The sequence below is a fragment of the Hippichthys cyanospilos genome, chromosome 4, assembly GCF_059441005.1.
Source record: "Hippichthys cyanospilos isolate Australia breed blue-spotted pipefish chromosome 4, RoL_Hcya_1.0, whole genome shotgun sequence".
In the NCBI taxonomy this organism is placed as follows: domain Eukaryota; kingdom Metazoa; phylum Chordata; class Actinopteri; order Syngnathiformes; family Syngnathidae; genus Hippichthys; species Hippichthys cyanospilos.
In genome coordinates this window covers 19,462,574-19,488,951 of record NC_142372.1, presented here as the reverse complement: position 1 = coordinate 19,488,951, position 26,378 = coordinate 19,462,574, and the positions used below count along the sequence as shown (strand labels likewise).

Sequence of the window (26,378 nt, the reverse complement as noted above, 5' to 3'; positions counted from 1 at the left end):
ATTCTTTGGGGGAAAAGAAACAAATCAGATACAAATTGCAAAAATGTTGCTTTATTGTAGATCCGGTAAAACAAACACTTTGTGTTGATTTACATCTGAGGCTCCACAGCCCAGCGAGGAAGGATGAAAGGCACAGGATTACATCCAAAACTGACCAACCTAGTTGATCGTCGTGTTTAATTTATTGTATTGCATAAAAATAAATAACATGTCATGCGGAAGGACAAGTATCTCTGTATTTGATTAAAAGAACATGTTATATACACTAAAAGGGAATGCAGAATTGTACAGTAGAAAGCCAGTCTATTCGCATACGGCTTAGCTTTTGCGCTGTGTAGTGTAATTGCACATTTATGGCACCAGGCGGTGCTGTGGCGCTCTAAGTCAGCAGGGGTTAGAAACTAAATTGCTGTTAACATTTTTTTTTTTTTTTAAATAAAATCAAGACTAGCGATTAAGGTGAACTTAGCATGATAAAAGTCAAGATATTGGTGCTAATGTTCCAGATCAATTTACATTTATTATTAGTTATCCTTTTTTTTCCAGCACAAACTATTCAGTTAAAAATGTTTTCTAGTTTGAAAGAGGATTGACGTTTTAATGTTTTATTACTTGAATGCACTTCAAGCTATTTTCCCCATGATCAGAAAAACCTGCAACCTCTAAAAAGTAAAGTCTGCTGAAAGTTGATTTAAATGCCTTTTTTTTCTTCTAATGTTAAAAATACAATTTTGGATAATGATCTCATTTAAAGTCGCCACAGTGAGTGGGGGAGGGGGCTGACGAGATGCTTTCTCTTTCTTTGGGCGGCTTCGCAATAAACAATTGCGAAGCACTGGCATTGTTTGGCAAAGCAGCCCATTCGGAGATGGACAACTGCACTTCAATCGCAACATAAGCAAGGCGATGCAGGTGAAAACAAATTAAATCGCCATACATTTTTCATCATGGTCTCATAAAATGACTTCATTAAAAGCAGAGTTCATAAATAGTTGCATTGGTGTGTTGCACGGAAGGTTAGAGAGCAAAAGCTTGAAGTCATCCATCGTGTCGTGAAGGCAATTGGGCTGCCATGCAGAAAATCACGTGACGCTACTTAACCGTTACGTTAACGCGAGCGGGCCTAGACGGAGCTGCGGAGTATTCGGAGGCGAGACATAACTTCGTCCCAATCCAGGTACGCGCCCTCCAGGTGTCGCGCCTTGTCCGGCCTACTGACGTAGCTTTTTCGGCCGTGCAGCAGGCGCCAGTTGTCGAAGGTCACCATGTCGCCTGGAATGCAAAAATGATTAGAAGTGTTTGTTTTTTTTTAATTTCCTGTTAATCTATGAAAAGCTTTCATTAGTTTTGAATCAACCGAGCTATAATTTTAAACTGTTGCTTTGGCGCCATCTAGGGGACAGAGTTCCCTTTTCATCAACCTGACCAGCATTTAAATAAATCATTGTCTATAGTTGTAAAACATTGCGTAATTTTATTTCCACAAGTATAATGTTTTGATTTAACAAGATTGTGTCAAGGTTGCACAAATGACTTGTTCGGTCAGATTTCATATTTTAAGCATTGCAGTCACACACATAAAGACAGCTTGTCAAGAATACTTTTGGGCCATGATTTTTTTCCAAGCCAGACGACATTGTAATCGTCAGCCCGTCCGTGTATTTTTGCCCAACCTTCCGCCACCACTAGAGGGCAAAATTTGACCATGTTTTTCCTGACCGTCATTCATTTGGTGCTGGTCTACTTCCGTCTGCACGCGTACTAATTCGTTTTTGTACCTATAGTTATTAACACCATGTCTGCACAAATCTATAACTGTTACAAGATAAACTAAAATTATTTCAGGGACCTGCGGCAGCTTACTTTATTTGTTATTTTTTTACTGCTGCATATCAAATCAATTATAGATTTTATTGAGGGCTGTTTGCCGTAAACGCCGATGGAATACAGAGGCTCCGACGTTTATGAGGTAATGGGGGGAATAATAAAAAGTGATAATTTGCTGGCAAGCGGTTATGGAATAGAATTAGTCATACACTGAGACTGCATTCGCAACTCAGCATTCAATATTGCACCGAGCCCATCTGCCTGTCTGGACTCCACTTATAAAAGTTACTACTACTAGCACTACTGTATTGGAGCTGACCTGGCTCCATCTTGTAGGTGACCACATTTTCGGCACGCTTCATGATGTTCACGTAGGCCTTGAGCGCTCTGTAGAAGGGCTGAACTTGATGAAGAGGGAGGTCCAGGACCGAATCCCGGGTGGCGTTGTTGTAGTTTATCCTCACAACTTGCCCCTGCTCATTAACACTGATCACAAAGATGGACAAGGGCAGAATGCCAAATGAGAGTTGACCTGGATGACTACAAGATACTGCTTCAACATAATCACCAAAATACTTCGTTTTGTGTCCATACGATATTCAATCAGCAGCGCAGTTGTGCACTCGAAAACTGCAATGACTTAATGCATGATGTCAGTCAGTCAAATGATAACATTAAGTGATAATTTTGATGAAAGCAGGATCTTGGCTGCGTTTCACTGACTGGCAAGGCGTACCAGATCAAAAGAGAACACTAACAGTATTGAGCAGCAGATGGCAGTGTTCCTCTTTTCAATGACGAGGCATACAGCACATTTTTTTTGTGCCTGTTTGTGAGTATGTCTGTTCCTGTACAATTGTACTTGTGGGAACATTTTTGAGTTCTACCAACATAAAGCGGACATTTAGGCCGATCCTCCCTTGTTCAGACCTCTTTTTGAGGATTAACACCTGCCTTTAGAGTAATGGTTTGAATTGGGTTAGGGAAATGCATTATGTCAATGTATGTCCTCACACGTGTAGCCGTACAATTGCGTGTGTGTGTGTTTGAGTTTTTGACAAGGCGCCTCTCACTCACTCAATGATGCACTTTTTGGACTGCAGCATGAAGTCACAGTAGTCCGTCCCCGTGTCAGTGAAGTCCACCAGAAGCGAGGTAAGCGTACGGAAGGCCTCGGGGTCTTCGCGCCGTAGCTGCTCGGCCGTGTGGAAGCCGTCCACCGCCTCGCTCTCCCCGCCCTCTTCGGCTTGAGCGATGCAGTGCAAGAACTGCACCTACGCTCCACGCGTCAAAACCATGCCCACTGATTTAAAAACCCATTCCTGACGCAAATACTTGCAAAACATTTCCTGATCGGTGCCTCAAATTGAAGCACGTCGCTTTGAATTAGGCTTGGGCCGATTTCAGGTTCTTATAACTTTAAACGTCGTGGTATTACGGTTTTTAAATTACACCTCTATTTGTTTTTCGATTGACGCATTAGGAAATGCGTACAATGTTTAGTATAAATAAATATATAAATACATATTCTTCTTGTTTTTTTAATTGTTCCTACCAAAGCAAAAGGGCCCCCATCGCCGGTAAGCTTTTTTTGGACAAAGCCCTAGTCTTTATCCTCCGTGCACGTCAAGAATTTTGAGAAAGAAAAAAAAAAGGTTGCTATCAAAGTAGAGGCAGCTCTTTGAATCAACTCTGTAAGCGCTAGTGATAGCGTATCGCCGAACTGCACACGCTTTCATGAATGTCCACTGTGAGGCACACTAGACTTAAAAAAAAATCCTCTCAAATAATGATACATTTTTAAAAAAATGGAAAAGTTATCACCCGTAAACCTTAAAAATAATACATAAAGTGACTAGCATTTGACTAGCATGAGATTTATGTTTTTGTTCAAAGATGAACTTACTTTTGCCTTTTTTAAGTCAGCAAGATCCAAAAAGGGCACAGAAGGCGTGCTAAGCGTCACTGATTTTGATTGGTAAAGCTTTGTCCAATCATCTCCCAGAAGTGGGCGACCTCATCAAAACTGAGCATATGTATGGTTTAGACGTGTCACCTTCTCCGGCATGCTGCTTTAGGTCTGAAGGGGTTAAGACAAAGACTTTCTTCCCCTCCATGCATGCCAAGAAGGTTGAAAAAAGGCAATTGCCTTCTAATTATTTTCAAAGAGGCGTCTTGTTGATTCAACTTCTATCATTTTCTGCTCCATTCACACACCCTCTTTGTTTGAATGAGCAAAAGGGAAAAGTCCTCAATACCAGTTTGAGACAGTACGAGCGGTTCTGGAAACACTGACTTTTAAACATCGCGGTAAACTGTCAACCGGGTTATGGGCCCATGTCTACTTTGACTGTACTCACTCCAGGGGCAAAGTGCAGTGCCGGGTAGTCTGTGTGGAGGCTGAGATTTCCTGAGGTATAGGCCACGTTGTTTGCCATGTACTTGTCCACAACCTGCCATGTATGCCTGAGGAAAGCAAACGGAACATGACGTGAACAAGAGCACTCATCAGCACAGGTGATGCCGCGCGTCTGTGGAGTCCATGCAACACGCGTACAACGGTTCTCAGGAAAGATAATCATACAACCAGTTATTATGCATCTGTCTTTTATCGCGCTTTCCCTCGTTTGTGTCGAAATTCTTCTCGAACGCTCTTCAAACACATTCCAGACACAAAATTGCAAGCACTGCAAGGTTTTTATTTGCAGAGCTGGGAATTTTACATATTTTGCTGGTCTGTCATGGTAGGTTCGTCCGTATTAACTACTGCCCGAAAACCGCTGGGAATGAGCAGCTAAAATGGCTTGTTAATCTGTGTAACTGCGAGCATATCTGGAACACTATCAGTCACAATCACAAGACTCGTGACGGTCAAAGCACCTTTGCTGTAAATGAGAATCCCGATTAGGATTTTTTTCGCACGCCCATACTCGCTTTCCATATGCGTCAATGGCCACAATCGGGAATAACAGAGAACCTGTAGCTCACCACTATTTTTGTCTGCAAAATCTTCCCGTGAATTGAAAAGATGAGCGGTTAAGACAAAGTTTCAGCAAACGGCACTCTGTACAGAACTTGCGGGCCTGTAGGCCGTTCATTAAGACGTGTCGAGAAAAAGAGAGACGAGCGCTAATGAGGTAACGTTAGCTCTCACGTTCCGACTATGAGAAACAGACAGTTCTTTCTTTCCAACTCCGTGAGCTCATCCTCTGGCAATGGAAAGACACCGCGCTCCAAACCTCAGTTCTGACTGAGTGCACCAGGTAATTCCTCCGGTTTAAAGCAGCTGGGATGATTTTGGCTTGCTTTTCCCGTCTGCGACTTTGTGTAGTAAACCAAAGAGATGAACTCCAGCGAGATAAAATCGCCAGAGGACTTGGACCCAAACAAATCAATGCAACAGGGCAGAGCGTGCATTTTGCTCTAGTCGAAAAGAATATCGAACACATGTGTCGCCGTTGTTTTTGAGTCTTTGGAAAATATATCTCAAAAATGTACATTTCATAGTGGCGGCTGGGCTGAACTCCGGCTAGATCACGCTCTTGTGGAAAAGTCACCGTTTGAGGTTTTAGTGCAGCCGCAGCTTATTTAACAGCGGCTTGGCTGCTGTTGACAGGAGCGCGACGTCAAAGGGTCTTACCCGTAGAACGTCAGTCGAAGATAGCCGATCCTTTCTGCGAGTCTGGCCACGTGGCCTCGCTCGGCCGGAGCCCCCTTCAGGTAGACGATACCGACGCGCCTCAGCGCCACAAGCCACGCCAGCGCAGCCTTGTCATCATGGAGGATGTCTTGGTAGTTGGCAGTGGGAATACGCAGTTTGCGGTCCCAGTAGAAGCGTTCTGAGAGGAGAAAATGACGACGAAACGGGATGATTGTGCGGAAAACAAACATTCCACCTAATACAAACGGACCCCACTCAGCCTAATCTCTCTTCATAAACTCAACTGTTAATTGGACTCTATTTCATGTTGCACTTCTCAGACATTTTGTGAGCAAAGCCTTTTCAACATTGCAGGGATGTCAAAAACACATTCATTGTGATGAATTCATTTGTCATCGTTAAAGCATTATTAATCGTTTAATCTCTCACGTTATGATTTCTTTATGCTGATTAGATATGCTTTTATGTATCAGGCTTATTTGGTGAATGACCGAAGAAAAGAGAACCATTTCCCCTGAGGGTCTAAACTAAAAGTTGCAGCTAGTTTCAAATACAGCAGAATATATAGAAAAAAAAAAAAGCCATTTTTTTGTTTATCAATCAATCTTATGATCTGCCACAATAACAAAATGTGTGTAAAAAAAAACTTTTTTTTTCTTTTTCTCAAAAGTGTTTAAGTGAGATTAAAACATTAATTAGACCAGTGAATTAAAGTTCTTAACTTCAACGTTTTTAATCTCTTGACAGCACTAAATATAACCAACTAATTACAGTATGCAGCTTCAGTGAGAGATGCAACGATCCTTCCTCTGGAGGTAAAACTGGGACACATGTTCTGCTGCAAATCTACATTGATACGGTATACTGGGACATGCTCCAGTTTTAGGGTTGTTGATTAATTACAGTGAACAAAAGTTTCCTACTCTTTCTCGCAATGGCTCTTATTTATTACAGATACTTTGATTTACATAACCTTAGTTAATTTAAAGCCATGACAAAATATATTCTGAGCTGCCAAAGATGGCTAGTGAATAAATTGCCCGTGATGGGTCAGCTAGTGGCTTCTAACTTTATTTGAGGACCTATCCAAATGTATTATTTGAAAGCTGAGGAGGAAACGCTCATCATCCTCCTTTTCATAGGCCCAACCGCAAGCGAGCGCAAACGGTCTACTTGAGTTCAGTGTTGCATAACAGTTCTAAAAGAGTGTCGCAGAGTCTTTTCACACTTCAGCGCCAAAGTCTCGAGAGTCCATTTCTCCTTGTAGATCATTCCCAAAAATGGGTTCAGGCTAGTATACTTTCATCTCTTCCAGTTGGACAGGTAACTCCTCATAGGTTTCAGGGGAGTAAGAGTAGAAGCTTCTTCATTGTTTGAAAAGAAAAAAAAAAAAAGTCGGGTGCATTGTGTTTTTCAAGCCGCTTCTATTCAGTAACAGGTTGTATAAAGCTAGAACTGTCATGTTCTGTTTGTGTTTTGTTGTTTTTCTGTCAGCGCCTATTACCTGTGTTTTTCCCGTTTCCGTTAGACGTTGTGATAAGATGGTTGGAAAGAGCGGGCAAGTGCACACCTGGGAGCTATTGGTAATCAGCTTCCGCTCTTGAGCTCTGCGGTCTTACCAGGAAGACGTCAGATCGTTCTCTCATAATAGAGGAAAGAAGATGAGGGAAACGTGGCTTACAGACCAGACGACTGGATGGCGGATTAAGAGGAGGGTTCTCGGGGAAGACAGCAATACTAAGTGGCAAAACTACAGTGACCAGACGTGTCGTATTCAACCGTGATGGTCCAGATTTTGAGCCTTGTGTCCCGAGCCTTGAGGGATTTCGTCAGCCTATTGTTTTGATTTGATTTATAAGTCGCAACATCTCGTTATTTTTTCGTCCAACAAGCCAAATGTTTGGGCCATTCGCATGTCCTGTCAGAGCGATTGATATGATAAGGCTGGTATGTCCGAACCCAGTCCTCAAGGGGCGAAATGCTGCATGTTTATTCTATTTCCATCAGCCAACACGCCTAATTCAAATTGATCGGGATCGTTATTAGGCTTTCGCTCAGCTTGCTGATGAGATGATCATTTGAATCAGATGTGCTGGAGCTTCGAAACATCAAAAACATGCCCTCAAGGACCAGGTTTGAACACCTCTGCGATAAACCAATTAAAAATGAATTTAAACTCGTTTTCCTTCACGTTTACGTCATTCTGGAACCAGAAGTACTTTCTGCATCTGTGCTGAAAATGCCCACAGCCGGGTATATTTTCTAGCGGCGCATTTCCAATGCGGGACTGCGAGGTATGTTATGACAACTGGATTTTTAGTTTGGCCCCAAAAACAAATAAATAAATACATGATGAATTGCTATGTAGCGGGAGCAAAATAAATCGAATATTGCGCTCACACATGGCTGACTGGAGATGCGTTCATTGACTTCTGACACAGTGGGAATCTCAAATGTTAAAAGTGACTAATTCAACGTGCCAAAAATCAATGGCTGGTCTGTGAGCACATTGCCGGGAGTATTTGAAAATGTGACTATTTATTTGACACACCAAAATCAGAACAGCTGCATGCCAGCTTGAGTTGGGGATACAAATTTGACTGCACTGCTACAACACGAGGTGTGCGTATTGACCAGTTTCGCGTTTGCACTGTCCTCCAAGAGAGTATTTAGCATTTGCAACTACCGATTGACTAGAGATTAAATTTGTTCTAAATACTTCCTGGTGAGTATCCTTTGTGTCTCAGTTCTTACCCTAAATGGCCCCAACTCAAAAATTCAATTAGAACACGTTCGAACACAATCCGGAAATGTCAAGGAGAGTCCCATTAAGAGTAGAAAAGCAGGTAAAAATCTCCGTTTGCATGCTTGCTTTAAGAATAAAGCCCATTTCATTTCATAGAGAAATCCTTCACTTCATTAAGATAACGTTTCAAATGCTGCATTTTTCTGCTCTGGCGGTAATAGGACAGATAGCCATTAATGTGATTAACACATTTCATTGACAAATATAATAAAATATCGATGCAGCTCGAACAATTTCAAGCTATATTATAAAACGACTTTTTTCCTATTTTACCGTTTTGAGCTGAGGTAATGAGGCCTGGGTCATAAAATCCACCCTGGAGTGGCGCTGATCAAATGGATAAGAAGCGTCCTCGTTTGGAGCCGAGACGAGCAGTGGAGCGTGCCCAATCTCTTAAACACGCATCACTACCTTGAGAGCACATTATCATCCTCCAAGGATGGACTCTTAGGTGCGCAAGTCGTGCAGTATACATTTGATCACATTTTTTCCTCCAAATAGAACACTACGTTTCTTTTCATTTTGAGAAATAAAAAGAGCAGTGTAACATTATATTGATTGGGCTTGTGATTGCGACCCATGCCAATTCATAGCTTGCTACTGAAAGCAATTGAATATGACAGGCGCACTGAGAAAAATCAGCAAGCTTCTTTCGGACGGACAAATGGAAAAATTCCTCCCACTGCTGTACGCCCATCTGGTTACACTCCTTTTTCCACGGAGCTCCTCAAACGACTTCCGTCTAACAGCTGCAAAGTGTATTTCTTGGTAAGAAGAGCGTTCGAGTGCCTAGATTTTGTACCTGGCCGATGTCTGAGGCTCCTCCGCGTCTCTCTTTCATACCCGTCGCGTCTGAGCTCTGTAAATCTCTGCATCACAATCAGAGAGCAAAGCGAAAGCCTGCAGGGGATTGGCACTTTGCGAGGCCATCCTGCTGCATTCGGCGTTTTCTTTTACAGCTGTGAAATTGCAGTGCCGCATATTGAAAGGAAGGCAGGATGGCAGCATCGATCGAATACGCGGGGACTATTAGCGCTGGACGATTGAACCAAATGTAATTGTCATTTCGATTTAAACTTCACCATCATAAAAATACGGCTTCATGATCATAACGATAAGGCTGCCTATGCACAAATAGATATCCCAGCTGTATTTTTTATCCATTTTATTTGTTATGACGGTCGTCCCCAACCGTCTCTCCGTAGCCCATGGACGATGCAAGTTGAGAATAAAAAAAAAATTGTTAAAACTGTGCGTATGCCCCATCCTGTCAATTACCTTCCGAAGGATGATATTAGTAGGGCCGGGTGATTATACAAGAGAATCGTGACATTATGTGAACAACTGTGAGCATATTTACTCAATCAGACGCAGCGGAAATGTGCGTGACTGCAGTCAATCCGAGTCCAGCTTTTCCTTCTAAGTTTGCTTTGCAAGTTGAAGTAAACAGAATCCGCCACTAAATGAAAGAAGAAGCAATAAACACAACATGGTAGTAACGATGGAGTGAAGCAAACGTGCTGCGCAGCTGATGACTCGGCGTCAGTTATTTTGACAAGGGTTCTTTCCCATGGCTTGTGTGACAGTATCTGAAGAGCGATGTGGAGAAAATGACGCCGTTGTACGTCATCGAAAACAAGGCCAAGCCAAAACTTGAATCTCAAACCTTGTGCAGTATTTTGTCCAATCCTTTGATCTTCTGCAATCTTATCATCTTTTGATAATGTGCAATTGAATAGAGCTATGATGTTAACGCCGTATGTAGTTTTGCATCTGAAAATGTTTTTTAATTTACATGTTAAGCTGTATTCATAATTCATCAGGGGTCCACCTATAGTAAGTCACTGTGTGTGTATTTTTGAAACTATTCTACATTTGTTTTCTTGTTGAATTAAAAAAAGGATTTTCTAAGTTTACTGCCTAAATTAATAATAAATGTAATTGGCTTTTTTTCCGTGTACCAATGCTCTAACGCCTCACCTGTCTTATAAGTTTAACCTTATATTCAAGGTGTGTTAATAGTGCATTTGGTAAGATAATGGGGACCGAATAAGGGACAATTTTTGAAAAAAATGAAGGTGTTCAGTAGTTCTGACCCAAAATTTTCATGTGACGCTGACGTTCGCAAGGTTATTTGACTCTCCCGACTGTGATGTGAACAGAATGTAGCCAATTAATAAGCACCCTGACAGACTGTTAAAAAAAACCTAAATGTATTGAAAAAAAAATGTGTGTACTGCACTTCACAAAAGAAGCATTAGTCATTGATTTGTAGTCACAAAACACTGACAATAATACAATTATAAAAACTGAAATACAGGTAAGTGATTGGACGATACAGTGCACATGTTAAACAAGTTAAACTGCACGGTTGGAGCCGTGTAAAAGTGAGGAATAATCAACACCTAACACAGAACTAGGCAATTTAATATGCTTCTGGAGAGAAAATAGCATGGAGTAAAAGCTACACACTGCTATGGAGAACCAGATAACAAAAACGAATTAGGACATGACAGCATAAGACAGCTGAGAGGAGGGACCAAAGATAAGATAACCTTTATTAGTGCCACAATGTGGACGTAGCAATAGTGGATAAAGAAAAATAGCTTGCAAGAGAAGACATTTGTACATGAGGGACACTGCACAAACAAGAAATCTAAACCTTCAATGCAGGCCGTAACTGTGTGCCACCATGGCAAGGGCGATGCAATAAATTCATTATGCATGGCAAAAACAAATATTGGGGCCATAATTTATTCAAGATTATGTTTATAGAGTAATGTGATTTTGTACAATTGAACAACGTATATAATTATTTTTAGCTATTGAATCCAATTTTTTTTTCACCCCATTACATAACAAACTGCAATAACTGTCATACGGTAATGCACTTACCAATACGTACTTACCAGTACGTACCAGTACAGAAATTCAGACTGTTCTGGGAGTAAATTTCTATCGGTTGGCAGCTCTGCCGTTTACTGGACAAGGGATCATATACGGCATGCACTTTGTTTTAAAAGCATTGCCAACTTATTGCTAGCGATCAACTGAAACCTCCATTGATGAGTTAGAAACAATTTGCATTAAGCATTGGAAACGTCGTGTTACCACACTGCTCCAAAGATGACAGAACAGGAAAAGCAGTAATTTATTGTTATGTATTAATATTATTATAATACATTGCTATTTTACTTGTTACAAATTTATTTTCCAGTGTTACTTTTAATAAATAGAAGGCTCTGAAATCATTCAGTTTTTATCTTCTAAGCACAATTTCAGTTTCAATCAAAATAATCTTGATTTTCCAATAACTGCTCAGCTCTAGTGATTGGGATGGCCGGCAGACGTTCCTGTGGAGTGTCTTAACATTCCATTTCTGGCTGCACCCATCAAAGGGTCAGGAACTTTCTGCTTGTGATAACAAAAGAAAAAGTAGGGCAAAGGCTAGGCCTGATTTTCAACTATTATTACTCTTGTGAAACTGGGTCTGGATGTCTTGTACAGGCCCAGAAGTGGTTTAAGATGTCACCAGTGACAAAGGGGCTACAGCTGAGCTTACTGTGTGCACATAGATATATCACCAGAAGTACCAGCTGCAGTTCTGCAGAATTCTCATTGAGATACACAGCATGCACATGGATGTTGAGGTAATTGTATTTGCGGCAGACAGGTATGGAAAAAAAAAAGGAATATAACCTTTTTAGTCATTGAATAACTTCCTCACTTGGTAATCAGAACAATGGTTCTCAGAAATTGATCAACAAAGGAAAAATACTCTGGACAACTGACCGATTGCGTGTGTAGGTGTGTGTGTGTGTGTGTATATATATATATATGTATATATATATATATATATATATGTATATGTATATATATATATATATATATATATATATATATATATATATATATATATATATATACACACACACACACACACACACACACATTACAGTATCTATGTGTGCGTGTACGCGTGCGTGTGTATTCACTGTGGCCATTTTAAGTAAACAGCGTGACTTGCATCATTGCAGAGCTGCAAGTAATTTCCTGAGCAGTGGTCTGTACTCGGGGCATAGAAAAAATGACTAGACATGGATTAAACGCGAGGAGCAACTGGTGATTAAAGCTCACGACTGTCTTCGCCAATCTTCAGGCATTAAGACAACAAAATGGACTGGAAAAAGTTGCAGGTTCAACCGCTCCTCTTTTCCTCCCATATGAAAAGGCCTGTGCGTCTCACGTCAATGAGGAATCAACTTTTCTGTCTCTTGCATAGTTTCCAGCTGTGGTGGGCTCAAGAGGTCGTGTCGGAATTAGCATGTGTGTTGTTTGCTTATTATCTATGTGACAAAGAGGAAAGGCCTTGAGTATCTGCATATGTGTATTTTTGCTGATTTGTGTAAAAGCCTCAGCGTTTCGACAGGAAGGACTGAGGAATTGCATGTTTGAAACAACATTAATAGCCTGACAAGATAAACTGTAGGTACAGTGCATAGCCCCTGTCAACCTAAAATGTAGTTTGCTTCAGTGGCGTTTCCAGTGAAGGAAACCTGAAGCTCTGGTTCCGGTGGCTGTCAGACATCTCAAGGCAGTGTATCTCTCCCTTCATTGTGCTCTGTTGAAGCCTGGAGGCTGCGTCACCACCTCTGCGACCTACAAAGTAACTTTGCTTTGACTTGACTGAGTTTCATCACAAAGCCGCCAACATTTCAACAACGCACACACGGGGGAGCCAGCCAGATGGAACTATACTGATGATATTTTAAAAAGAAAGACCTGTCATAAATAATACATATAAAGAAAACCACCTGACTGACACAAACATATCATTTTAGTTTTCTAACAAAAAAAAAAATGGTACTGACGCACAACTTCTTACCACGCAACTTCAAAATATCTCCAACAAAAATTTTATTGAAGAGCCGCATGCAGAATGAAATGGTACAAATGAGACTGTTTCACCTTTTTCAAAGGTTGACTTGGAACTGAAATTGGAATTGCTACTGCCACCTAACAATGAAAGGTTTATTGAGGAGGATAATCCTGTTCATAATAGAGTTCATTCTGAACAAATGATTTTCTGCAAGTGCGTGAAAAGTGTTCTTGAGAAGAGAAAGCACCCACTTCATGAGTGTCTCGCCAAGAAGATGCATTTTAGTCGCTTAGCAATTCAGTCTACGACAACGGCTTAAAAGCTTTGTAAAGACTTGAGTTAATTTTACACATTGATCTTCAGAGAATTTAGTCCTCTCAATTCTATTGGCACGTGTAGTATGGTGGGACCTTAAGTGTTTCACAGCGAGGCACTGCGGGGCCCAAGCCCAGAAATAAATGGAAAAAAAATTCGAAAGTAAAACTGTGCCAAATAAATTACACAAACGACTTGACTATTGGACAAGTTGAAAGTCGCAACAACATTCAAAGAATTTAATTAACAAACAATAAAACTTGGTACAACAGATATGTACCCGGAAATTACATTAAGGTTAATCAGTCAGCCTGCAATTTTCTACATCGCTAGTTCTAATCCCTATTTTCAAAAAAGATGATATATTTTTCATCATCAATTAGTTGTTAAGATTCTACAATTCTTCTCTGATTGAGCGGTACAATGATTAATGCAATTATTCGGCATGATCCAATCTTAGATCTTAATGTTGTAAATCCACTAAATTGTGCAATTGTGTTTCAGAATGTGACAAGACTCTTGCATCGATAGACAATAGCCTCAATCTTTGACGATTGGCGGAGAATTTTAACCTGTACTTTCGTGACAAGAAGCCTGAAAAATTTCATTTTAATGGCTTTAGCTGCATAGCGCCTTTCTACATTCAAGGTGCTCAAAGCACTTAAGCGCTGTCTTTTCATCTGACCTAATCATGACTTAGCATCCGAGTTAACTGGGGGTTCACAGAATCTTGTTCAGACACTCAGACATGGATATAAGGGTTTATTGAAGCAGCAACATTCAGGTTGGAAAACGACCACTCTGCCATCCGAACCATGCCACCCTACTTCATTTAGGATTAAGCTAAAAACAGCAATTTTAGTGATAGCTAGCTTTGAGAACAAGTTTTCCACTGCCGAACCGCCGCGGCTACGCTCGCAAGATCCTTTGCGCCACCAAGATTGTGATGACACTGAAGGCAAAAATGAAGACCAGATGGGAGAGAGGAAACCAGATAATCAGCTTGATGAATCAGCTTTTATTTAGCTGAGACATGAGATCAGTCAGGAGACTGAAAAAAGGGAAGTCTGAATTGTCTGTTTGGGAGACTTGCAATGTTCATCTGAATATATAGAGCAGGGGTCACCAACGAGGCGGCCCCTGAGGATCACATGAGTAGCCCGCAAGCCTGTTCCGCAAATAAATTCCAAGTGATATAACGCGGAGATTTTCGAGGAGAGCAGATGTCATAATAGCATGGGTGTGATTAACGCCCATCGGTTATGTGAGCAAAATAAATGAAAGTGGGGTAGCTATGACAACTTTCTACAAATATTCATATTAATTCTGACCTTTAGGCATGAACCAAGTCATTACTCATGATTTCAGCTCCAGCTAAATAAGCATGACATTCATAAATTGCAGTTGTTGCCATAGGTCAAGTATTAAAGACATCTGGCAGGCGAGATTGGCAAAGAAGAGGCAAATTTACAACTAAAAATGGGACACTCATTACAGATAAGAGACGCAAAACTTCAGTGAAGCAGAATGCACACATCTTTGCTTCTCTTATGTGACGTAAACACTATAGAGCACAAGCATTGAACAAGATGTATTTGACATTTGATAAAAAGTAACGGACAGCTCAAAGATAAACCTGCTAATTAAAATGCCATTAGAAAATAAATAGAGCTCAATTATTATCATCAAGGACATAATGTCAGCTTTCGTCTGACTGACAAGTGATGCGGCACTAAGAACACAGAAGATGACAGCCCATCCACAATGTGTGACGGTTTGTTTTGAGGTGACGGGAAAAGTTGATAAATGTCATTTTATCTGTTATAAACATAACCCACGCCATTCAAAGCCACCCACGCCTGTAGAATGCATTCCAACGATATATGTCTTTTGTATTTGTATGGTAACATTCTGCAGAAGCTATACATATACTGTAAATTGGAGGTCCACACAGCCCAAAGCATTAAGCTTCCTCCGGTAAGGAAACAATGCAGTAAGTCTTTTGACTCCGGCTGAGACATACATACGGGCTCTGGGATTTGTTCATTCCCAGGAAAGGAAATATTGACAGCGGCGGGCTTGCGTTCTGGAAGAACATGCAGATCTTTTGTTGACCCTGACTCTAAATCCATTTTCCATGTGGCAGAAAGGAGGCGCTCCCAAGGCTGACATCCTCTTACCTAACGCCAAAGAAATCGCCTGCCAGAGGACTACATCGCAATTCAGCATGAAACCGATGTCTGTGTATTTCATTTCAAATCAGATTGAAACATTGACACATTCTCTTTTGTGCATTAGCAGAACATTAAGCTCAACACTAGCAGTTAAGTGAGATTTTAGAATTAAGTTGCATGCATGTGCCTTTCATTGTGACACATAACATGTTTCTTCCCATCTCTAAATAGAGTATGTTCCATGTACTGTATTTTCAGGACTGTAAGCCACACTGGTATATAAACTGCGGCATCAAAAATTGAGCAAAAAAAAAAAAATAATCGTCACGGATAAGGCGTGCTGAACTATAAGCTGCAGGTCATAACATCAGATATGTACGCAGTCTGTGATTGGATACTCAGCATGGGAGGTCACGCTACGCAGGTCAAACAAGATTAGGATCAAACAATCCCTCACTCTGCCTTTTTTAAAGTGAATTAAATTAGTTACAATAGAAAAGGATTTATTGTTGGAACTGAAACGCATAGACAAACTGTGCAAACAAGTCATTGAAGTCTTCTTGAGGAAAGAAAGAAGAATGGATATTGTACTTGAACAAGCTTCATTCTGTCTCTTGTTTAAAATCAACTGTTGTTTTCCCTTTTATCAGACAGTTGCAAGACTTAAAAACTTTAAAGTTCAACATTCTATAATACTAATATTAAATTCAAAATAATGTAAGTCTAGCTACTGTCTGATAAAAAGGAATACAACAGCTGAGAATGGATTTTGTGTTGAATTAAATGTTTTGGGAGACAGCCGTTTTGGTGAGTGCAAGCATTTAATTTATTCATTTTTCAATGTTTTTGTAGTTTTATTTCATTCACATTCAATCAATGGTAAATCAAGAAAATGATGTTCTTCTTATATTAAACTGCGATTTGTAATACAACATACAATCTTTTTAAAGCGCGCCTGCTCTTGGTGGACTTCATAAAAGTTTGTGGACAAACTCCTGTATTAGTCTTAAAAAAATACTTTTAGTGCATTATATACAATGATAATGTCATATCACCACTTCCAACTCTAGATTCGTCCTCTGAGGATGAGATTGAATTCAAATTAGAGAGTAGCATTTGGCCTTATGAAATTCGAACTTGAGTTTTTAATGGATGCATGATTTGTTTCATCCCCTACCAATAATAGCTACTGTAGCCCAACAACATATTGCAGTTTGTGTAGTCACAGAAACAGTGGCAGAAGAAATGTAAAACATTCTCAAACAAAACAAAAAAATGTTCTGCACTTGCTGAAAACTATCCACAGACGTCCAGTTATCATATTAAGTGTCCCTTTCAGTGAGTCTATCGCATTTAAGAACATTTTGAACAGGCACGGACAGGCCCGGGGTTCACGTCTATGCGCGCACACACAGACACACACGCACACACACACAATAATCAGTCTGGAACAGGTAGAGTAGGAACCACTCAATCCTGTGGCTCCTACAGGACCAAAGGAAGAGTGCACAGACCAACTCCAGTCCACTCACGCTCCACTAAAGTACAAGACCTTGTTCTGCAACTCAATTTTTTCATTTCATGTCTGGCATATTGTAAAGCACAGTTGATTAATGTAAACAAAGTCCAGAACTGAATCACTTCTGATTTAATCAGAAGGCTTTAGAAGGTGTTGACTCTTTGACAACCTATTTACAGAAGGCTAACCAATGTAATAAATGAGAAGATGATGTGGTTCATCCTTTTAGGGGGATTTTCGGACACTATCACCATGTTGATTCTGGATAAACAATGATTTTGTAGTCAATCACTACATCCTGCTTAATAACGGGGGCATTAACCAGAAAAAAAAGTCTGAAGTTCTGATTCATATTTGCTTTCACAATTACTTCAGCATGTAATCAGCAACTTGTGACTCATTACTTATGAGACAACAGGATTCAGACAAACACCGCCACAAACCAGGTTTCACTCTGCACGACTGCTTGTTTGAGGTCATTAACTCATTCAATACCAAAGAAGTTTGTTTTTTGTTTTTTTTAATGTATTTTTTTGTTTAGTTATTTATTTTAAATGGGCATCCAGGTGAGCAATTTTTAAAGTTGACTTTCTCAACTTAGTCGGCTATTTTTCCAGCCCTAGCCTAGGCTTTCAATCACAGGTACTTATTTATGTGTATTAAGTGCTAAAAGAGGGTCTAAAAAGATCAAACATTGAACGCGTTACAAAATAGTACATATTCAGACTGATTCTTTAAAATCCAAAGAAATGTCATAAAATACCTACTCACCATTGAGAAAGAGCTCTTCTTGCATGGCTTGTCTGGACTCACGTGAGAAGCTGCGTTTCTTGAGCCACTCTGCATCAAACACACTTGTGTGCTGGTCAGGCCACACAATGGACAACTGTGAAGGAACAAAGCAACATTTTGGAGACAAAAATGCCCACACACTCATTTTCTGTACTAATTATTTAGTGTTGCAGATAATGTAACCTATCCTAATTCTTGCAAGAAGCAGAGGACATTCTGGACAAGTTGCAAAATGAGGAGTTGCCACTGGGTAAAAACAGGCAACGGCCAGGGCAGCCACGGCTTCTACAGGCCTCTTAACATGTCCTGAAAACTGTGTTATGTTTTCTTTGATTTGAAGTAATCAATTTTATCTTAATTGATGTGCTTTATAAACACTTAAAGCAGCGTGACTGTTTTGATGCCTGCCCTTGCCCTTGTAAGATGTTTGCCTTCCGGCAAAAACTCAACCCTGTTAATGCTGGATTCAAATAACCACAGCAAGGTAAAGTTGTTGACGCAGTTGTGTATGGAATTAATCCTGTGAATCAGAAAAGGGAAGAGCACACAATGTTTATTAAAACTTAACACTTTTCAGTGATGAATGTGTGTTACTGATGTGACAAAAGCAAGAAACTGACAGTATTGCCAGCTAGCGGAAAAGCACAAAACCGGTGTGTACCAATTACCACTTGATAAACACTGAATTGAATTGAATTGAATTGAAACTGCAGTTCTTTTGTCCTAAATAAAACTGTTGCTGAATTTAACCCACATCTATTTACATTTTCTGGCACTCAAATTGCATCTAAGCATGTGATTGCGGTATGCCATGTAGCCTTGTCGAAGCAAATACAAGTATCGCAATATCCTGCTTTGTGGGTTCTGTGGAAAGGGCAATGTCAAATGTTGTGTTAATGTTTTTGAGTTTGCAATCTTGAGGAGAATATTGAAAAATATTTTAACAGCCAAGTGTCAGTATAGTTAACCTGCATCAAATGTAAAAAACATTGTTTTTATTTTATTGATGAACTGATTTGCAGAGTAGCTGAGATAGCAGCACTGTAACATGGTAGTGTCTCTTCATACTGTGTTGCAATGGGCTAATTAAATATTGATGAAGAGTAATGACTCCAGACACACACCGCAGCTGGAGGAACCAGTAAACCCTTCTTAAGTTAGAAAACTTTGCATGAGCTTCTGAGTCAAAATTATTAATTTAATTTAAGTCATTTGCATTGTAGTTACCAAGTTATTCGGGGGGTGGGAGATAAAGTGTAAAGTAGCTGAAATGGAAGGTCACAGGACAAAACAGACTGGCTTGCTTACAAAGGCATTAATATACAGTATATATATATATATATATATATATATATATATATATATATATATATATATATATATATATATATATATATATATATATATATATGAAAAAAAAGCAGGAAACAAAATTGTTTTACATATTACTTGAGCAGGCACTCGACAGACCCAACTATTTGTATAAATTTATTTTTCAATTATAAGGCTACTTGAATATTTTGCTCTTTGTCTCTTGAGTTTGTCTGCTTTTGATTGTGCAGAAAAGTGAAAATTCTCTTTATATTCATCTTTCGAGCAGATGCCTGACGTATTTGTGCCAAAATCCATTGTTTCCTGAGACTACACAACCTTGACTTTAACATGTGTTCCCGTTGAAGAAAAGCAGCCATTCATCACAATAATTAATCTTCAGTAAAATAAAACCAGTATGCTGAATTTGTGTGTGCATATATATATATATATATATATATATATATATATATATATATATATATATATATATATATATATATATATATATATATATATATATATATATATATATATATATATATATATATAGCACATGTGATGAAAAGATAGGTGCAAGTCTTACTAGCAGCACAGTTGTGCTCAACTCTCACTTTGCAAAAACAGCACTCTGTTGGAAATAAATTTCCACCAACACCTGTGACCTGTGACCTCTATTTGGATATTTTCCTTGGAATAAAACAATAATAATTGCTATCCAGATCGGTACCAAAATGTTTTGTACCTTGGCCCATTAAACACTTTAATAGTTTCATGGCAATCAGCGCTGTTGGGCGCCGCCAACCACTCAACGACTAAGTGCTGACATTACTGCTCGACTCGCTCTCAGAGTAACTGGATCCTGATTCTGTCTGTGGCTGTTAGGGTGACGTTGGTCCAACAAATTTGAGCCTACTGTCTGCACACGTTTTACATTAAAAACACACACACACACACACACACACATTAGAAACAGATTACATTCACTAGTGCGTGTTAACATTTTCAGGAGTAAATAAATCAGAAATTAAATGCGTTACCTTACAAAAAATGTGGAAACACATTGACACTCTGTCTCTACTTAGCAATCAATGTCTGATATTTGAGTGAGCAATTAATTTGAGTTTAAAATTCCTTCAGTTTAAAATTGCTTGGATCAACACATTTATGTTAGAATCTGTAGACCGCTTTGTGGAACTTAACTGCAAAAAAGCTTTTTTTCTTTTTTTTTTGCACATTATTGACACCAGACAATGCTAAGTAATCTAAAGGTCCGGTCGCATTAAGGTCATTATATCAAAACAAACTCTACCCCGTTTTTTTAATTTATCCACATAGTTTTTATCTGAGAATGAATTGTAAAACAAATCCAGCTGAAAGCTTGAGTAAAGCCATCTGTTGATTTGTTAAAAAAAAAAAAAAAACGGACTTTATACAAAGCAATAAATCACTTTAACTTGCTGGTCCCATTAATTTTGATACACAATATAATGAGATTAAAGAGACGGAACAAATATGTAACCTTGATAAAAAGAATGAATGTTTAGTGTTGAGTCTGAGTGCCAAAATGAATTTTCAGTACAAATTATTGTTAGCTGTAGTTTGTACGTTGCCGTGAAGAATGGCCATGCATCAATTAAGTGTTTGTAAAATACAACACGTTTGTATTATTTACCATGTACCAGTTTTTAGAAGTCTCTCAGGCTATGAACAACAATATTGGTAAGATACCCACAAACGTAGAGCAATAAGGGATTCCATTTTTGGCCAATGAAAATGTTTGGTCAAAAATTGCAAGAAAATGGGGGAGGGGGGGACTCTATCTCAAAGCCAATTAAAACCAAAACAATACATTGCAAATTCGATGCTCTGATGACTCAAAAAACAACAAGCACCTGTCTTAATTTCACACAAGCACATAGGAAAAGACGAGGGCCATCACACGGCACTACGAGCGAGCCAAAAAAAGACCTACCAAAGAAGACGAATAACATTACGTCACACGCCGACGTCCTGTTGCAAATGCTAACTTCAATATAGTGAAATACACCAAATTGATGAAATTGCCAACAATGCATTGTTGTAAGCAGCACTTTCATGACTTACTCTCACTTCATAGTGTTTGCTGATCAGGGTTGGGACCACATTGTTTGCTCCGTGCTTCAATGTCATATTTTCATGAGGTGAGATACATATGTGTATAAAATCTTACTCAACATATTCACTGTACAGGCCCTGCAACTAAAGAATGAAACATTGTTGTTTACTTGGGTGATTAGGAGCAAAATTTCATTCTCTCATCAAAAAATAAGGACCTCCTCAGAAAATGCGGGCATATATACATTCTGCGTGGGCGGTACGGAGGCGCAACAAGGGCCCTTCTTCTACCTGTGACATACCAAGTAGCCTTGAGTTGAACGGAAGTCTCATATTATCTGTGTGATGCCGAAAGGGCTGAATAAGCAAAGAATTCTTAGAAATGTATCAATGAACGTGGAAAAAAAATATATTTCTTCTTGTTTTTAGTCACGGTTTCGGACGAGCGTTTCTCATTTTCGGTTTTCAATTTTGCTGGCGCATCCTTGGTAAGTTTATACTAAACAAGACTGGTCGGCGCGAATACCTGGTCGGCCTACCTTGCTATCATTGGTAACCTCCACAGAGTCAATGCCTGTGTGGATGTCCAGATCCGACATCAGCAGTTTGCGGGCCTGAGCTGACTGCAGTGTACAAAGTGAGCATTGGCAGTTGTCCCTCAGCCACGTGAAGGGATATAGGCTTTGCCCGCCATCTTCCCACTCAACCTCCACCAGCCGTTCTTCATCCAACGTCCGGGCATGTCGCACAGAGTGGCTGGCCACAGAGAGTGAGGCTGAACCCAAAGTCTGGTGTCCACGAAGCTGCACCAATGGCAGACGCGCAGATGGCAGATTTGAAAGCTTCTTTGGTCTCTGACAAAACCTGATAGTCTGACAGGCCATGAAAGAGGAGCATCTCTGCAGAGCAGGCCGGGTGTTACGGGCCAAGGTGCTTAACATTCTAAGGCTTCTCTTCCAAATGACACAGGACCACCAACTGTGAAGTAATGAAAAATGGAAACAGCAACAATGAGACACAGTTCACACAGCACACGTTTTCACATTTTGGCTGCTTCTTTTCATGTCGATTGGGCCATACAACACGCATTTGTTAAAATATGACCTGTTGTTCAACATTTTACCTTTCCTGTCAGCAGTCATTGATAATCATTTCCATTTTTCCATCGTCTGATTGGTTCAGATATGTTTATCCCTCTGGTTGGTTGATCTTAAAATGTGCACCCGATATTGATCTACAGTACAGGAGTGTAAGTGGATTTTATGAGGCTAGGTCAAACAACGCTGTTGCTGGCTGGCTTTCAAAGAAATTGATTTCTGGCCACTTTCCGAGCACTGGGTATGAGTGGAACTGTTAGCTTACGGGCAGACAGTTAGGAATAAAGAAAGTTATGCTGAATCCGCATCAACATTTCAGGAGGATATGATGTATTTTATTTAAAGTTTGATAAACGATGTACGATATGATATCGATTGTGAACTGCTGCATCGTAATGTAGAGGTTTTTGATCTGACGTTGAAAGATTAAGGTAAGTGCTGCATGCTTTAGTGATCATGTATTTCTCCTCAAATATGTGAAAAGGCTCCCTTTTCTCTTCTTTAATGCCATTGGCGCATTGATTTACAGCATTTTTGCTAATTATTTTGGGAAGTAATGGCTTTTCCGAGGGGAATTATGTCGCGTAAATAAACACGGAAAGCCTAGAACATTATTTGAAAACTTGTTAAAAACTCGGGGCATATAGTTTTAATACATATCTTACCTCCCCAAATATAAGACGCACTTTATTCTCCCCAAAAATGAAGGCAAAAAGTATGGCTGTGTTCTATAAAATGTAACATCAATTTTTTTTTCGACATCATTTGAGGACGATGATCTGTCAGCCACATCACAATAAAAGAAACAAGCAGATGGAACCACCGTCCGAGTCAATCCTTATTCACACACAGGAAGATTACTATTTAAAACTTCTGATGAGATTTATTCTATATTGCTATAGTTTTTACATTGTTGCCAAAGTGTTGGTGCGTCTTCAACACGATAACAGATGATACCAGAACTTGACCTCAAAATTAATTATGCGTCCTATACACACGTGCCTCTTATATTTGTGGTATTACAGTATAATATAATTACTCCAAAACTGGGTTAGGTTGAGGCAAATAAATGCTATATGTATAGTACAAACATCTGAAAAATACTTGAACAGCCTTCATTCTTTCTATATTTTTAAATCAACTGTTGCTTTCTTCTTTATCACACAGTGAAAGACTTAAAAATGTTTAAATTAAAAAATAGAAACTTTAAAATCTTGAAAATTCTAACAGGTTTAACCAACATGTTTGACATATTGAAGAAGGGGAACGATAAAGCCAAAACATGTCAGGTAAAACCTCTTAGAACCGTTTATTTTTTATTTTTACATTTTTTAACTGTTTGATAAAGAGGAAAACCAACATTATTATCTGAAAAATAGGTCAATATAATTCAATTAAACTAGCACTATTTATTTTTAACCATGATTGTCAAGTCAAACCGTTTCTACTGGGAAGAATGGAAAGCAGAATTAATTTAATATGAAGAATTAAAGAAGATGAGATGTAAAAGGTCATCCAATTTATAATCAATGTTCCTTCACAGACAATAAAAAGTGATGTAGCTAAAGTAAACCTGATGCAAACAGACAAATCTAGTAAGTTACTGAGTGGGAAAAGAGGCTTCAGAAATGCAATGGAAACTATTATGAATCATCCACATAAGCCCCAAGAAGTAGTCAGTAAGATGTTTTATGATCGCGATTGGTTAAAGTGTAGGAGATTGTATGCTGTTACTGGCTGACTTGACAGTAGTTTATGACCAGAAAAGAGGAGAAGGTTATGTACTATGTCACAAGGGTTGAATTAACTCCTAAGTGTCGAGATCTCCCGCCTAGTATTGTTGGTTGCAGTACATTTTTGAATATATGATTTTAGTTACACCTTAAATAAGATATGGTGTCATGATAAGGAGAAGAGTAAAACGATTCCAAATTCATTTCATCACTTAACTTTCGCAAAGACGTTTCATCTTTAAGTGATACTATGATTTTTTTTGCATGCGCCTGTGGAAAATTTAGGGGCATTACGGTAAAAGCAGCACATCCTGCTGTCCAAAGCTACAACAGACATGGCGACCTCCACAGGTGTGCCATCCCGCACGTAATATAATGTAATGATAACTAGACCTACAATTATTTTTAAAACATACTGTTGGTGGTTAAGAACACATTTATTTGCAAGTTTTTTAAATTTATAATAATTTAATGTATCCATTTTTAATGAAAAACAGTCTACATTTTACACAGTGTCAATTTAAAGGGCAAAAGAAATCAATAAAATGTAATTATTTGACAACATTAAACGTTAAAAGAACAGGGACAATGTCATATTTATTTTCGAGAAATCCATTCACCCATTTTCTAAAGCTGCTTATCCTAACAAGGGTTGCATGCTTGCTGGACCATATCGCAGCTATCCTAACAAGGGTTGCAGGCTCGCTGGACCATATCACAGCTATCTAGGGGCAGAACTAGTTACCAGCCAATTGCAGGGCACAAAGAGATGAACGACCATTCACACACTAAGATTACACCTAAGGTATCAAATCATACCTTTAGCATGTCCTGTTTTAGAGAAATGTGACAGGTAAAATGGTGGTTGATATTTTAGAAAGATGTTTCTGTTACTACTTAGTTACTTGAAAGAGCATGTTTCCTTCTGTTTTTTTAATTTGTTTTTTGTCCTAACCCTTAACAAATTTAATTCAAAACTAATGATAATAGATGTACATTAAATTGAGGCGCATCCATTTAATATTAATTGAACCTTATGGACAGGGAGAAATGCAATTTTTTTTTCAGAGGACAGATTGATGTAAACAACTGAATACCAAAACAAAAGGCGAAAAAAATATTACTAAGACAAAAGATCTTCTATTCACCCCACCATCTCCTCAGGCTAGTACGTTTGGCCCCTATTTAAGTCATAATTTTTAAAAATCTATTTATACATGATTTTTTCGTCCCTCTCATCTCTTATTGCCAAGCCTTTTTTTATTTTTTATGTACAGCTCCAGGAGACTAAGAAAAAAAAATCCTGGAGCAGTGACTGATTTGTAAGTTACCGACCTCTGAATGGCAATAAAGGTGACGTCACTTGATCGGGGAGTACACATATGCAGACATGCATATACGTATAGTGTACACATATACACACACATTCATATACCTATATTGACATACACATACATAGCTGAATTAGAGATATCGGCAACGCATATCATTCTTATATCAGAGGTTCAAAAAGCTTGCCATATATAAATTGAAGCACTCCTGCGTCCTTAAACAAGACGTGACATCACTTTCAGCGGGTGGATTTGATTTGAAGCCACACTAAACATAGCCTTGGCCAACAAACCGTGCGTGAACACATATCTACATCTCGGTTAGCCCGAAAAGAAGCCCACGTGACGTTTCACAACGATGTGCACAAAGAAGGCCGGATACATAGAAATATCAAACATGCGTTTTGTCGAAGAAATTTAAGATATCGATTGCGAGCTAGCTAGCTGCGTGACGTCATCGATTGCGCGTCGGACTTTTTCCGCACAGTTCGCGGGTTCACTTCTTTGTTGTTGTCTTCGTTTATGTCAGCTGTTCTCGGACACCAAGAAAAGGCATCGACCGGGCTTGTTTGGCTACCTGTATTTGGATTCCCTCGGTCCCCGTGGCTCGGCGTCCGTCAAGACAAGTGTCGGCTGTCAGTGTGGAAGAGAAAGTAGGCGAAAGGTCGCAGGAGGCAGTGCAATATGACATAACGGTAGCGCCCGTGTCCCAACCCTTGGAATCCGCTCAGCCTTCACCTTGATTTTATTGTCTCTGTTGATAAAGCGCTTTCGTCATATCAACCATTTGAACCCATCGAGGCTGTGTTATTGTCACACAATAGGTTGCGCCCGTG

At 39.3% G+C, this 26,378-nt stretch overlaps 1 protein-coding gene across 1 annotated transcript; it reads right to left on the bottom strand.

Annotated features, from left to right (window-relative positions):
- Positions 1-35: 35 nt before the first annotated feature.
- On the bottom strand, positions 36-26,378 carry bbox1 (gamma-butyrobetaine hydroxylase 1). The gene is made up of 8 exons (XM_088414089.1): positions 26,120-26,378; positions 21,921-22,359; positions 17,953-18,067; positions 5,468-5,666; positions 4,188-4,293; positions 2,905-3,101; positions 2,147-2,313; positions 36-1,272 (listed from the first exon to the last, which is right to left on the bottom strand). Exons 2-8 carry the CDS (start codon positions 22,320-22,322, stop codon positions 1,124-1,126), a joined length of 1,335 nt encoding a protein of 444 aa, XP_088270215.1. The 5' UTR covers positions 22,323-22,359; positions 26,120-26,378; the 3' UTR covers positions 36-1,123.

Excerpts from the sequence above, each read along its gene's own strand:
- bbox1 (XM_088414089.1), bottom strand. The coding sequence starts at position 22,322 with ATGTTAAGCACCTTGGCCCGTAACACCCGGCCTGCTCTGCAGAGATGC. Across the intron at positions 18,068-21,920 it reads AGGTTACCAATGATAGCAAG|TTGTCCATTGTGTGGCCTGA; the intron begins GTAGGCCGACCA and ends GTTCCTTCACAG. Across the intron at positions 4,294-5,467 it reads CTTCGACTGACGTTCTACGG|GCATACATGGCAGGTTGTGG; the intron begins GTAAGACCCTTT and ends TGCTTTCCTCAG.